Genomic DNA, 14,403 nt, shown 5'->3' with positions numbered 1-14,403 from the left:
AGACAGATAGATAGATAGATAGATAGATAGATAGATAGATAGATAGATAGATAGATAGATAGATAGATAGAGCACATGCATATGTTTGAATATTATCAGGATATATTATTTTATATGTTGAATATGTGTACATGTACCAAATTAATATTTGGTTTTCTAAATATTAGCATATAAAATATATTATTATATTACAATTATATTATATTATATTATATTATATTATATTATATTATATCTGTTGTGAGTACTGAGTAGTGTAGATAGCAATATCCTACTGTACTTTGCACGCAAGGTTGTCTGTTTAGATTGTGGATCCCATTCTACCGGCAGAGGCGCTAAAGCGCTGCTGTTTTATCATCCTACCGCTAGAGGCGTTAAGCGCCATAGCGCCGCTATTCATCATCCTACCGCTAGAGGCGCTGCAGCACAATATACTATTGGCCCCTCTCGCTGTCCTCGCGGCATTCCACAGATGATGGACTTCTGAGGGATGAGAGGGGGATGCTAAGGAAATGTTTTCCTTCAGCACAGAAAACGGGCTGCTGTTCACCCCAGCAGAATGTGACTGAAATATCGCAGGCGAAGACCGTCAACCAGGTAAGGAGGTACGTTAGAAATAAAACGCCGCTGAGTTTTAACGAAGCGTTGCTGTTTGGTTTGTGTTGTAATTGACACGTCGCTTTAGCCGTGCAGCTGATGGCCCTCAAACAGACGAGCGCAAATAATTCACCTCACTAAACACACACAGGTATCACACTTCACTGGGACAGTTTTCACACTTTCCCGTCAGAGGCTCAGCGGTTTTTAAGCAGCTTACAAGGTGTAATGTCTCAGTGAATATAAACCTCTGCTGACTGGAGCTGCAAAAGAATATTTAACAGCTGGTTCATCCTGTGATTTATGGTAAAGCTGACAGATTTCCTGCAGTTGACAGGTGAGAGATATTAATTTTGTGTAGTTAGATCAGTATAACAGAAGACTGTTTAATGCTGCTTATTTAGGTTTAGAATAAATGTTATTAAATGTTTTTATAATGTAGTGTATTGTAAATGCTAGGCTATTATGCATATTAGGTTAACTATAAATGCATCAAATGAATCTGCTGCTTCTGTCTTAATCTGAGGTTGTGATGAGGTTTATGCTGCTTTCGAAGTTAAAATTAAACTGCAATTAAATTTTATTATCAGTTATCAGACCTGAAATATTTTTATATACTGTGGTTTCTGCTGGCGAATGCTTTTTCTGATTCTGAAATGTTGGTTAGTGGGGCTCAGGTTTGTTCACCCAAATGTGGAAATTCATTATTTACTCGAAAATATCACTGTTGTTCTATCCTGGAGCTCAAAAAGAGATATTTTAAATGTTCACTCTACTCTTTTCCATGCAAGTTTTTAATTAAATTTTGGTTTATTCCTGACACAAATTGTATTGCTTTGGAAGAATATTCAGTGGTGGCCAAAATTATTAGAATACTAGTATTTTCAGCAGCTAAAAAATGGTTTTAAGTCCATTATTTCTATCTTTTGCTGTAGTGTGTCAGTAGGAAATATCAAAACTGTGGCAACGTCTCCAAGATGCTTCAAGAAACCTTCCTGTGAGTAAATTATGACTGAATTAATTTAATTTTTCTATAACTGAGGGCAGTTTCTATGATTCCTGTATCTGATGTGCCCACATTGTTTTTCTCGCAGGTGATGCCAGTAGACCGGTTTGGACAGATATCAACGGTTACAGTGGCTAAAATGGCACATTTTAGGATTGTAAACTGTTGAAATAGAAAGTAAACATCTGCTAACTGCATCAATATATATTGAAGACGGACTCCACTTTTGACCTTTAGACCACGTCACACCTGCCATCAATATGTTAGGTTAAGAAAGTCTGAAGTCTTCGATCTTTGACACCGCAGTGAGTGTTTCCCCAGAAGACCAGGCTTTAGCATTGCTGGACTGTTGAAGGAGCTTTCATCAAGATGTTTACCGCTCTGAAGAAGCTGGTGGGCTCTGAAGCAGGGCAGCTCCGGGATAGAAATATTCCTGCAGGCCTGCAGTCCATGAACCAGAATCTACAGAGGCGTTTCGCCAAGGGCGTGCAATATAACAGTAAGAGCTTCATGTTTAATCTAACTTTCTTTGAGCAGAGCCACTCACAAATAGATTTCAGTTGTGTTGAAAACATCCATTGTTTTCTTGTAGGCTTGTCAAGTGAGTTTTTCTTTGTGGTTTGTCTAAAGGATTATACTTTTGAATAGAACTCGGCAGTACTTGTTTTGCTAGGTTAAACTTTCTTTAAAAACAAATTGAAACAAAACTCCTGAAATCTGTCAAGAACTTGTCTTGGTCATATTTCATCCACAAATCATTAAAAATGAATACATAAAAAAGTAAAAAGTACTAGTCATGTAATAGTAGTATTTGTACAACTTTTTAATTTATACTGATTTTAGAAAAAAAAAAGCATTACAGTATTGCAAATCCGAAGACAATCACCATTGAGAATAGCAGTGGAAATGTTATTTATTTATTGCATTACAGTAATATGAATTTGATTTAATTGTTATGAAAATAACATAAATGCAAAAACCTAAAAATCTAGCTTTATTTTGTCTTTATTTTTCCTCAAAACAATTATGAAATGCAAAGTTAAAAATTAATTCATTGGAAATTTGAGACATCATCAAAAGCACAACAAGACGTACAGTAACTGAATGCTTCTTGCTTTGCCTGCAGCCGGTGAGAAGGAGTTTTGTTGAAGTTGTGTTTTGACATGCGATGCTGCATCAGTGAGCCAGTCGGTGTTTCTTCATTGATCTGACTTTGAATACTCATCGTGATGTTTCCGCGGCTCTGTGTGTTAATAAAAAATGCATGAATGATACATGATCACCCACCTACTGGCCTATTTTTCCAGTCGCTTCTCCTTGGTAGAGGTGTATTTTTTTTAGACATGCAGAATGATATCCCAAGATACCAAGCATTTCAGCTGTGAAAAGTGCATTTTGGTAGATATAGCTGGCACTGTGCTGTATCAGTACAAAATAAATACAGTACAAATCTGGTGTGAAACTTTTTGTCTTGGTTTAGATCTTTCCATTTCCATTCAGTGCCCTTTGTTTATGCTTTGAAACTTGGGATTGTTTAATTTGGGGTTCCTTAGATCATGTTAATCTTCTTGTGTCTGCTTGTTTCTCTCAGTGAAAATAGTCATCCGTGGGGACAGGAACACGGGTAAAAGTGCACTTTGGCACCGGCTTCAAGGGAAAAAGTTTCTGGAAGAGTACATCCCCACGCAGGAGATCCAGGTCACCAGCATTCACTGGAACTACAAAAGTGAGTATTGCTGAGTACCTCGTGCACTGTCCCTCAATGCACCTCATAGCTTCGTCTTATAACTTAGGTTAGAGATGCACTGAAATTTCAGTGGCTAAAATAGCAATTTTCAGTTTCAGCCCGAAATAGCTTTGGAGGGCTGAAATAATTGGCCAAAATAGTGTGTGTTGACTGTAGGGGTGTCTATTTCATTCACACAGTGTGGATAACCTCAATAAGTAAACATTTCAGCAGTGTGAATGCTAGGATTGGATTAACAATATTGTTTTTAATCGATGCTGATATGGCTTGTTAAATCTCAAAATCTTCATTTTATGCTATGCTGTTTTCTGTTAATACGTGAACTTCACTGAACATTATTGTAGCACACCTGCCATCCAATAATCGCAATAAGCTTTTGTAATATGACACAAAGTCTCAAATTCTGTCAATTTCATCACAAAATACAAGCAATAAATGTTGTTTTGACACCCTTTAAAGTGTCGTGACAGAGCGCTGTAGCTGTAGGATTTTGCTAGATATATGCACAACATTACATTTTTGCTTAACCTTTTGTCTTCGTTATTTAATATATGTTTGATAAATCTGTCATGAAAACAAGTTTTAACAGCCACTATTTAAATGTTTGTATGTGCAATTTAAATGTTTGTACAACTTGTTGATTATTAAATAAATATTTAATTGAATATTAAATTAAATGTATTTTCGTTTTCAGTTTTCAGCTAAATTAAAAATGTAATTTCGATTTTGGTTAAAAAATTAATACACTTATACAAAAAAATATATAATATTTTAAAATAGTTTTTAAGTCTTTTTAGGTTTTTGGGCCAAATGCATCCTAAATTTTTTGTTTCTGGCCCAGAATTTTTATTTTGATGAATCACTAGTCTAGGTTAGGGCTGTCAAAATGACTGAAAAACTAAATTCGAATTTTCTACTTAAATATTATCAAAATTCGAATTATATTCGAATTTAAAAGGCATAATTTCAGTTAGGGGGGAAAAAGCTTTTGGCTTCTCTCCTGAGGCCACAAGAGAGCGCTTCGAGCAAAATATTATGCACGTTTCTTCAAAGCGTAATAAAATAAATTAGAAAAAAAAACAGGACCATGCATGTATGTATAGTTTAATACAAAGGACCGAAAACCAATCACAAAGAGTAGGCTACTTTATTCATTTAAAACCATTAGATGCAGTGGAATGGGGAAAAACCGCCATAACGTCTTTAGACATGTTTTTTAAAAGTTGAACTTGCATTAATTTTACATGGGTTTCTACACATGATAGATGTCCCTCTAGAAAATGTGATAAATATGAGTTCTGTGTGAATGGCTTGGTTTCATTTTTGACGTAAACAACATCTTCTCCACACTGATGCTCTCGTTTTCCGCAATATATGAATGAACAATGTAGCAGCGCCGCATCTAGTGGGTTCAACTGGATAGGCTAACAAAAGCATTCAAATGCAATCAATGACACATACATCGTCATCGCATCTCGTGCGCCGCTGATAAGGCTACCTGACGGCTGACGCAGACCTTAAATTCGAATGTAACGTTTTTGCATTCGAATGTGGATTTTTTTTTTTTTTTTAATTCGACGAATATTCGAAATTCAAATTTTTTTTGACAGCCCTAGTCTAGGTCAGTCAGTCTCATCTGCTTTTGCTTCAGGATATAAAGATGCAACCCAACACAGAACCATTCAAAATTGTTGCAAAAGTAAACAAAAATGCCCTTAAAATCAAAATGTGATTAAAATATAATTTTGTAAAATCATACACAATAACCAACATGTGATTTACCAGATAAACACATGAAGCAATCACTGTGCCAAATATGATATTAGATTTCTGTCTAATACATTACCTTGCTGTCTGCAACCCTTTCAGCACAGACTTGCGACTCATTTTTGGGTTGGTTTTATGAAAGGAAGTGGTTTATATTCAAAGAGCTTGCCAGTGATCTAAAATAATTTATATAAGTAGACTACCCTATCAGAAAAGAGAAATACTAGGTCATCTTTTGTGAAGTATCAGAACCTGTTGACAATATTTCTGACTGTATTTTGTTCTTGCTTTTATTTTTTGCCCCGCAGCAACAGACGATGTAGTGAAAGTTGAAGTCTGGGATGTGGTAGATAAAGGTGAGTCTTTAGGAAGCCCTCTGGTACTAGTGACAAGGGGCTTTCCCTAGTGCTAGTTAGTACAAGTTAGCCAGTGCAGCAGTTCGATGTGTGAACCCCAAACTACATTTTTATTTGCCGAGAAATAAGCACTTGAAAGATTTGCACTGAAAAATGCAGACCTAATGAAATGGTAATTTCAGTATGTTTGCAGCTATCTGTAAAGGAAAAAGATGTAATGTATTTTACTTCTTTTCTTATGGTCTGCAAATACTCAAAGGGCAAAAGCTTCCTCTTCCAGAAGGTGTAGGTGAGAACTAGTAATGTATTAGTCAAACATTAAACAGTGTGTGTGTTGTGATCTTCACCTCTCTTCTTTTACTATGAAACCGTGCTCAAAATAGACCTTCAGTAGCTTGTGCTATTATTAGAACCTAGTGTGGACTTGCATTAAAATCAGATGACCACATTTTTCCCACAGTACATTTATTTTAATAGGGGGCATGTGATATGTTTTGTTTATAATGGATCACATTTTGTATTCATTTTTGAAATTGTTGCCAGAATCATCTTCTATAATGTAAACATTATTTCAAACAGCCCCCTTTTAAAAGTTCATAAATGATGCATGAATTGAAAATTCAGTTGTGGTTTAAATTATGCTCAACAACAGTAATACTCTCTTAAGCATACCTGCATTTTCTATTTACACTCTTTGTAAATTGGTAGTTGTTACCTGCAAACCTTTACCATGGTAGCCATAGTTCTCATAAAAATACCATATTTAAGGTGATGTTAAAAGTTTATCTTTAGCCACCACTGACAACAAAAAATGTAATTGTGAGAAAGATTGGACATATTACACTGAAGGAGAACCCGTATGAGTTTATGATAAAACAACATCTATAGTAACTATAGGAGTAAACTGTGGTTACCATGAAAATATTTGCACAGGGAGCTGCTGCTGTTGATTCAGGTTTGCTCTAATTACTTTCTATCTGCTTTTGCCTTTTTTAATTTATACACATGTAAATATTGAAATAAGATACTGAATACTATTTTAAGGGAAAATACATCCGCGTATAGGTGGAAGGACACTCCATATTTCTCGAAGTTAGCAATGTGTACCCTAAATGTAATTTATATTATAATACTATTAGTACTAATAAGAGCAATATTTTACTTATGGATTGCTGTGACTGTCAAATTGTTTAGAACAGTCAAGGTTCCATCAGTCTTGTAAAAATGTGTAAAGATTCAGGGCAACCTACGTAAGAGGACAGCAAAATGATAGTTTGGCTGCTTTGGTGGTACTGGATGGGTAAGCATATGAATATTACTCTTCTCGTATCTCAGACTCACAGTTGCCTAATTGTATATCCATGTTTCTCCAACTACTGCAGGGAAAGGGAAAAGACGCGGAGAGAATCTGAAATTGGATAATGAACCTCAGGAGGTATTTGTTAAACAAGAAATATTTGTAGGTAGTTGCACTACTGTTGAAAAGATTATAAATGATTTTATGCTGAACAAGGCTGTATTTATTTGGTCGAAAATGTAGTAAAAACAGTGAAATATTATTACAATTTAAAATAACTAGTTTCTATTTGAATAAATTTTAAAATGTGATTTGTTCCTGTGATCAAAGCTGGATTTTCAGCATCATTACTCCACTCTTTAGTGTCACATGATACTTCAAAAATCATTCTAATATGCTATGTTGAAAACAGTTGCTGCTTCATATTTTTTTAGAAACAGTGCTACATTTATTTTAGCAATCTATGATGAATAGAAATTTCAAAAGAACAGCATTTATTTGAAATCTCTTTGTAATATTATAAATGTTTTTTACTGTCACTTTTGAACAATTTAATTATTACTTGTTGAATAAAAGTATTAATTTCTTTAAAAAAAGAGAAAAAAAACAACTTACCGACCACAAACTTAATGAATGGAAGTGCAAGTCTTCCGGACAATTACCATGCGATTAATACTTCAAAGTTTGGTTTTGACTGAAAATACATTTGATTTGTTGGTTATCATTTGACATCTCAAATTTCTCATTGTGTAGTCTGTAAGCTGATTTTAATGTTCATTCAGCTGGAAACAAGATGTCATTTTTAGTAATCTTGGAGTTGTTTTGTTCTCTGTGCAGTCAGAAACCGAGATGGCTCTCGACGCAGAGTTCCTGGATGTTTATAAGAACTGTAACGGTGTGATCCTGATGTTCGACATCACCAAACAGTGGTACGGAATCTGCCTTTCCTTCTGATTTTCCCCACGTTCACTCTCTCCAAACCCCTCATTCAGTCTCCCTCTCCTGTTCTTCCATCACTCCTTTCCCACCCCGTCGTCCCTCTTTTTGGTCTGTGGTCAGGATCAGGTGCCAGAACTGGGCGTTGGGTTGCATTGAGCATCTCATTCTCAGTAGAGTCGAGGAACAAAGAAAGCAATGAAACCAATACCTGCAGCTCAGTGTCTCTTAAAGGTTCTGACTCTGTTTATCTCTCTGCTCATTGGATCTGCCTTGCATTCTGCCAGTGGGTCTTTCCTTTTTGACCCAAGCACACCATCGCAGGTGCCACTTGTTTGCAAACCTGGGCTCTGCTTTATTGATAGGGCTGTGTTTTTGCCTTAACAACTGCTTTTGTGCTCCTGGGAGCCTTGAGCCTAATCTATATTAGATTTTTATTCTGTTAATATATAATTGTTTAATATATAAAAAAAAGAAACCATTTCATAATACCAGCAGTACAAGGGCTGCAGTAAAAGGCTCTGAAGAATTTTCTGAGCCATATAAGAGCAAAAATAGTCACCAGCATAGAGCATAATTTCTTCACTTTTGTAATGGCATGACAGACAGCACTATTTTCACCATGTTTACTCTGCATCTCCTGTGCTGTAGAAATTGCCACTTGGCCACAGTTGTGTACAGTATGTGCGGTTTCAACAGATTTATGAGGTGAAGTCTTCCCTCATGACTAAATAGACACAACTTTGTCTCTTAGTAAAATGCCAGCCAATGCTGAATGTTGGTTTTATTTTGCCTGCTCAACAAGGTGCTCTCATAAGATATCATTTCCACTTATGAACAACAGCCGAATTCTGTTTAAATGTTAAATTAACCTACTTAATGGCAGATTTTAGTGTACAGATGTGAAAAGCGAATTAAAGGTGGTGTGAGCGATTTTTCAAAAACGCTTTAGAAAACTGATTTGGGCCGACTAGCAAAACAAACTTGTAGCCAGTCAGCAGTAAGGGGCGTGTCTACTCATTGTGGAGGAGAGAGTGTTCAGTGCACATGATAGACATTAGCGAGCCGAGCGACAGAAAGATAGAGATGGCAGATAAAAAAACAAAAGAGGAAAACGTCTGCGGAACAAAAGAAGGCTTAAGGCAATAAGGCAAGAAGTAGGACCCGTGTAAATATCGGATCAGCTTTCCAGCGCTGAAGAGAACTCAAGGAGCGGAAGGCCTGCGATCGGATGCCGAGGTTGCTTTGTTTCTTCTCGATAGGTGAGTAACACCGTGTCTGCGCCGCAACAGCTAAAGTCTGTCTAGTACACTGGATGCGACAAAGCGACCATTGAAAATCATTTGAAATTTGTGTCAGTACGTCATGAATAGAACGCAGCAGCAGTTTTCTGTCTGGGATTTGTCGTGTCGTGCCGCGCCGCATCCAGTGTAGACCATAGATATGTATATATATCTATGGTGTAGACAGCATCACTGATTATAATGAGTTCTATAGTATTTTGTCATGCCGCGTCACTCGTGTCCAGTGTAGACACGGTGTAACATTGGTTTTGCTTTGTTTCACAGAACTAATCGTTGCCTGGGTTGCGTACGTATGTGTGGGGCGGAGCTATCAAAATAGGGGCGAGACCCTTTTGGGGTAGGGGCGTGTTTTTGGTGATTTCAAATGTCAACATTGGCTACCAGAAATCACTTACCCCACCTTTAAGATTTGAAGAATGGGACAATCTAGGATTGTCAAATCATCAATGAAATTCAGCTATCTCAGTGATCCATGTACGAAAAATGGGGCTCAGCTCACTAAATGAATGTTGGCTGTGATCTTGGTCTACCCTTTGCATTCTTGATTTTTCTGGTCAGCATAGTTTACCAGATAAAGGTAGAATTACTTTTTTTTTTTTTTCAGCTTGGTTTTTATGCTGCTGTCAGGCCAGTGTAGACAGTACATTTACTGCTTTGCTTTTTAATGCTGCTTGCTGGCATTAATGCTATGTGTCTTGCCAACGTATATGTGATGTGAGTGGTCTGAAGTCTAGGAGTGCTGGCCAATAATGCAAATAAGATGATTTGATGAATCGGTTTAAAAATATCCCAAACTGCACTAAATGTTAAAACTCACATTTTTAGATATAGATATAGTTTTTGATTTATAAATGTGTATCTAAGAGGTATGTCTATAATGTATAAAATTGTGCACTACACAAGGAAATCACATCAAAGTATGTTTCATATGAATCACAGACTCTTGTTTTTGCTGTAGGACGTTCAACTACATCCTTAGGGAGTTGCCAAAAGTGCCGACACACATCCCAGTGTGTGTCCTGGGTAACCAGCGGGACATGGGCGAGCACAGGGTCATCTTACCCGACGACATCAGAGACTTCATCAACAGTCTGAACAGGTGGGCAGTTCAAGATTAACACTCAAAACAAGGGGCTTACGGACCATCTTAGTCCAACTCCATGCTTGAAGTTGGGCCCTGTAAAATATTGTACTTTTTTGTACTAAATTTCGTTTTATTTTTTTCACAAATTCCATTTTTCTGGTTTCTGTTTGAAAGGTTATATTAAATGCTAGTAATCAAAAAGCATGTCTAATTAATTGAAATCCTGAAATGTGTACAATTTAACAACATTTTATTAAAAGTTTCACAAAAATTAAATTTTATGCCCCTATGGAATCCATTTTAGTTTTTTTTGTGTGCAAATTCTGTTGTATTTTCCCCAAATTCTGTTTCCCATTTTAATTTCTCTAGAGTTTTTTTTAATTATAATTATTTTTCTGTTTGAATGGTTTAATTAAATTTTAAAAATCAAAAAGCATATCTAATAAATTTAACTTGTATATTTTAAAATTTTAGAATTAAAAAAATACTCTTAAAACTTTAATTTATTAATTTATTACAATTTTTACAATTAGTTTTACAATAGGGCCCTATGAATGCTTTTCCCCAAGAAATTCTATGTTGTCTGTTTTAATTTTTCTGGATTTAATACAAATTTATTGTCATAATCAGTGGTAATCAAATAAAGGTATAAAACATTAAACATTTAATTGATCTTATATTATGTCATCAAATTTAAATGTAACAGTTCCTTTTATTCTTTGGTAAAGCAAATGCTGCACAACAAAGGTTTACTGTTAAAATTAAAACAAATACATTTTTAATATTTTTTATTCATATTTTTGTTACTTTGAGAAGACCTTTTTACTGGATAGTAGTAATATATTTCTGTCACAGTTTCTTCAAGTTAAACTTTTATTTCGATGGGTTGTCGTGAAGACCTTTAAATTTCAAAAAGGTAGTCTCACCTCATACTCATGCCATTGGTTGAGCCAAAAGTTTATATGTCAGATGGCTAAAAAAGTATAATTTTTTCTGTGTTAATGTTTTGCAGTAAGCCAGTCTACAAATGGGAAAGCATTTTAACAAATTAAAATTGCACGGTTACCTTAAAAGTTTCTCCTCCTTGATTATCTGACATTGAAAAATGAAGTATTTTTGCCCATGTGAAACAATTTAGCAATTTATGCTAATAAATCACGCAATGGGAATAAAAAGCATTTTATGAAATACTGGGAAGATCTGTCTTTCATGAATAACCTACACAAAGCCAACTTTTCCCCAACAGTCAACTTTTCCCTAATCCCATAATCCTTTTTCATTTTAGACCGCCGGGCTCCTCCTACATCCACTATGCAGAGTCCTCCATGAAAAACGGCTTTGGTCTCAAATACCTCCATCGCTTCTTCAACACCCCATTCCTGCAGCTGCAGGTCAGAGGAAACTCTCAAAGTCAGAGATGAACACTTGCTCTCGGGTCAATGTTTATCTAGTTTTAGCATCATTTCAAGTGGAATCCTCGCATACCTTACACGAGGATTTGATTTCATTCAGACTTCTAGTTTTTGGATCATGGCAGGGGCTCTTTATGCTTCTCCTGGAGATCTGCTGCCATGCACTAACACACCTGCTGTAGATTTCAGGGCTGTGTTCTAATTCACATACTGCAATTTATTATTTTTTTTTCAAAGCAGTATGCAGAAATAGAATGAGTGTCACTCAAATTATAGAGCACTGAAAATAGCATTCTAAGGATGCCTGGACATTGCTCTATTGTGAAAAAATATAGAGATGTATCCATGAGTTTTTTTGTTTGTTTTCTGCGGTTATTTTTTATTTTTTTTGCACTAGTGCTGAAATGGTTCTGTCTGTGTCAGGAACTGAAAATGAGAGAAATATGAAATTTCCTGATGCATTATTATTATTATAATTTAGTTAGTTCTGAGCAAAATCCCTTGAATTCACATCATAGCTACGATTTCTGAAATCACAGTAGCTCCCATGGTCATTGAAAATCTAGAAATATCAGACTACTGTATTTTAAATTGTGATTTCCTGACCTGGAAAAGTCACAGGAATTAATGAAATCTTTAAAGTCTGTAATGAAAAATTCCATTAAAAAAAATTCAGTTTTTATTTTGTATGTGCATTGCTCTAAAATATTCCATTAGATAGAAATTGATATCAATTTAAATTAAAAAAGTTAAATCTCTACACTTTTTTAAATAAATTTAAAGGATTTTAATTAAACCAGTGATATTTTTGTATTATTTTAATATTTTATAGTATGTATTACTATTTTGAATTAGCTTTTATATTCATATTTTCAGTTTTCATTATAATTAAATAATTTTATCTTAACATTTTAGTATTTTTGTCATGCACTTTTGAAGTTTTTATTAGTATTAGGTTTTTTATATTATATTTTTTATATAGCTTTTATTTTTACATTTTAATTTTAGTCTTAGTACTTCAACTTAAACTTATTTTATTTCATTTAGTTGCCAATGTTTTTCATCTAATATTTATATTTTATTGTATTTCAGCTTTATTTAAGTTACTGAAAGTGATTTTTAATCATTTTAGTTTTACTTTTAGTTTTCGTTAACAATAACAGCACCCTTATTAATCACAAAAGTTATGGAAATTAATTGGTCAAATGTTGCAGGAAGCCTACAGTAAGGTCTTCTCGAGAGCACTCAGTAGGCAGCTGTGGACCACCAGGAGCAGATTTGAGCACCCCTGCTTTAGCAGTAAAGTTAAAATCCTTTGCTTTATTTTTTATTCTCGTTATGCATCTCTAGAGACTGACTGAATGGCATTAATTAATAAGGTAGGTTGAAATTAGCCCGGGGATCAATGGCGATTGCTGTGTCTTATGTGTCAGCGTCTCAGGCTCTTCCTAAAGTTACTCCATAGTCAGTAGGTTGGAGGACTGGTTTCAGTTTAATGTATTTTATTGATCCTATTAGAGAAATTAACTTCTCTAGTCTAGTTCAATTAACCAGTTGTACAAGATCATAAATACAGATGCAACCTCTATAGCTCATAAAAGTATCAGATACCATATCAGGATGGTGCCAGGGGGTTTTGTTTTGGATATTTAACAAGTCTGTTTATGACACTCTTGTCTGCAGGACACTGTTGTTTAGATCTCCTGTTATACAGGAGTGTTTAATATTTGTCAATAGTGTTGTCGGTAGAACAGCTTGACTAAGTTGTTCAGACTTGCTGCAGTAAACGTGATGCAAATCCCGCTGCTCAGAATCAGTCCGTCGAGCACAGCATGTCAATCTCATGAAAATTTCAGTGCTGTGCCGAGATCTGTTTTCCTCTCCTTGCTATCTTTTTCAGTCAAAGTTTAAAGGCCACTTCTAACTTCCATGACTTTGAACAAACTTCTTACCCCAAGTATCAATTCTGACCGGTTAAGAACAGTTATTGGCAGGGGTGCACAAGTTTTTCAATCTAGTTTTCAAGAGAGCACCTGGAGATTTGTTTTGGTGCTCACCCTGCACATAGTGTGACCCATTAAATATTAACTATAATAAATAAATAAAAAATAGTATTATTGCATTTTTAGTTTTTTAAAATATAATAATAATAATAATAAACTTTGATAATACTATTATATTTTAAAATAAAAGTGAGTATATGAGTATTAAATAAAAACTCATATACTAAAAAAATACAATGCTAATATTTTCATTTTCAGTTTTTCCCTTAACTTTTTTTTTAATGATTATTTAACATTTTCAAACCTAAAATCAGCAAGCTTTTATTTTGGCGGGTTGTCATCGAGTAAGTATATGCACTGCCTGTTTTGGCGCTGCCGAGTAAAGTGCGTAAGCGAATGAAATGTCACAGGTTTGCGTTTTGCTTTGTATACCAGCAGTGCATAGCCTAGATTTATGCATTCGGTTCGAATGGAAATCATGTACATTATTACAGTAAGTTGATCTAAAACAGTGATTGTGCATTAACAGCTGTCGCAAATGAGTGGTGTGAACTTATTTACCCAGCGTATTTTTTATTTTGTTCATGCATACGCACCTGTGCACCACTTATGTGCACCCCTGGTTATTGGTTAGTCTGTGTATTTCAGAAAAAGTTGAGCTGACAGCTTGAAGGTTTGCATATTTCTCTACCCATTAATTTCCAGTCCTCCTCCTAATTTAGAAATAATAAAGCAGGAAAGTGCTTACTTGAGTAAAAATGAGGTCAGTGTTGATGTCCTGTGAGTTTACAGTGTGTTTGATGTGATGTTTGTGTTTGCAGAGGGAGACTCTGTTACGGCAACTGGAGACAAATCAGCTTGACATTGATGCCACACTAGAAGAGCTCAGTGTTC

General features: G+C 35.2%; 1 protein-coding gene across 1 annotated transcript in view; it reads left to right on the top strand.

The window, feature by feature from the left end:
- The first annotated feature begins 1,577 nt into the window (after nucleotides 1-1,577).
- The window catches only part of LOC107667101 (rab-like protein 6), a 22,291-nt gene continuing 9,465 nt past the window's right edge, over nucleotides 1,578-14,403 (top strand). Inside the window, exons 1-10 of the mRNA XM_016458725.1 lie at nucleotides 1,578-1,594; nucleotides 1,692-2,102; nucleotides 3,195-3,329; nucleotides 5,426-5,473; nucleotides 5,733-5,762; nucleotides 6,856-6,908; nucleotides 7,608-7,699; nucleotides 9,969-10,109; nucleotides 11,380-11,485; nucleotides 14,331-14,403. Of these exons, the coding sequence (XP_016314211.1) occupies nucleotides 1,973-2,102; nucleotides 3,195-3,329; nucleotides 5,426-5,473; nucleotides 5,733-5,762; nucleotides 6,856-6,908; nucleotides 7,608-7,699; nucleotides 9,969-10,109; nucleotides 11,380-11,485; nucleotides 14,331-14,403 (808 nt within the window). The 5' untranslated portion in view covers nucleotides 1,578-1,594; nucleotides 1,692-1,972. The remainder of the gene's footprint in view (nucleotides 1,595-1,691; nucleotides 2,103-3,194; nucleotides 3,330-5,425; nucleotides 5,474-5,732; nucleotides 5,763-6,855; nucleotides 6,909-7,607; nucleotides 7,700-9,968; nucleotides 10,110-11,379; nucleotides 11,486-14,330) is intronic.

Source organism: Sinocyclocheilus anshuiensis, unplaced genomic scaffold (assembly GCF_001515605.1).
Source record: "Sinocyclocheilus anshuiensis isolate Anshui unplaced genomic scaffold, SAMN03320099.WGS_v1.1 scaffold245, whole genome shotgun sequence".
NCBI classification, from domain to species: domain Eukaryota; kingdom Metazoa; phylum Chordata; class Actinopteri; order Cypriniformes; family Cyprinidae; genus Sinocyclocheilus; species Sinocyclocheilus anshuiensis.
This window is presented reverse-complemented; position numbering and strand designations above follow the sequence as displayed.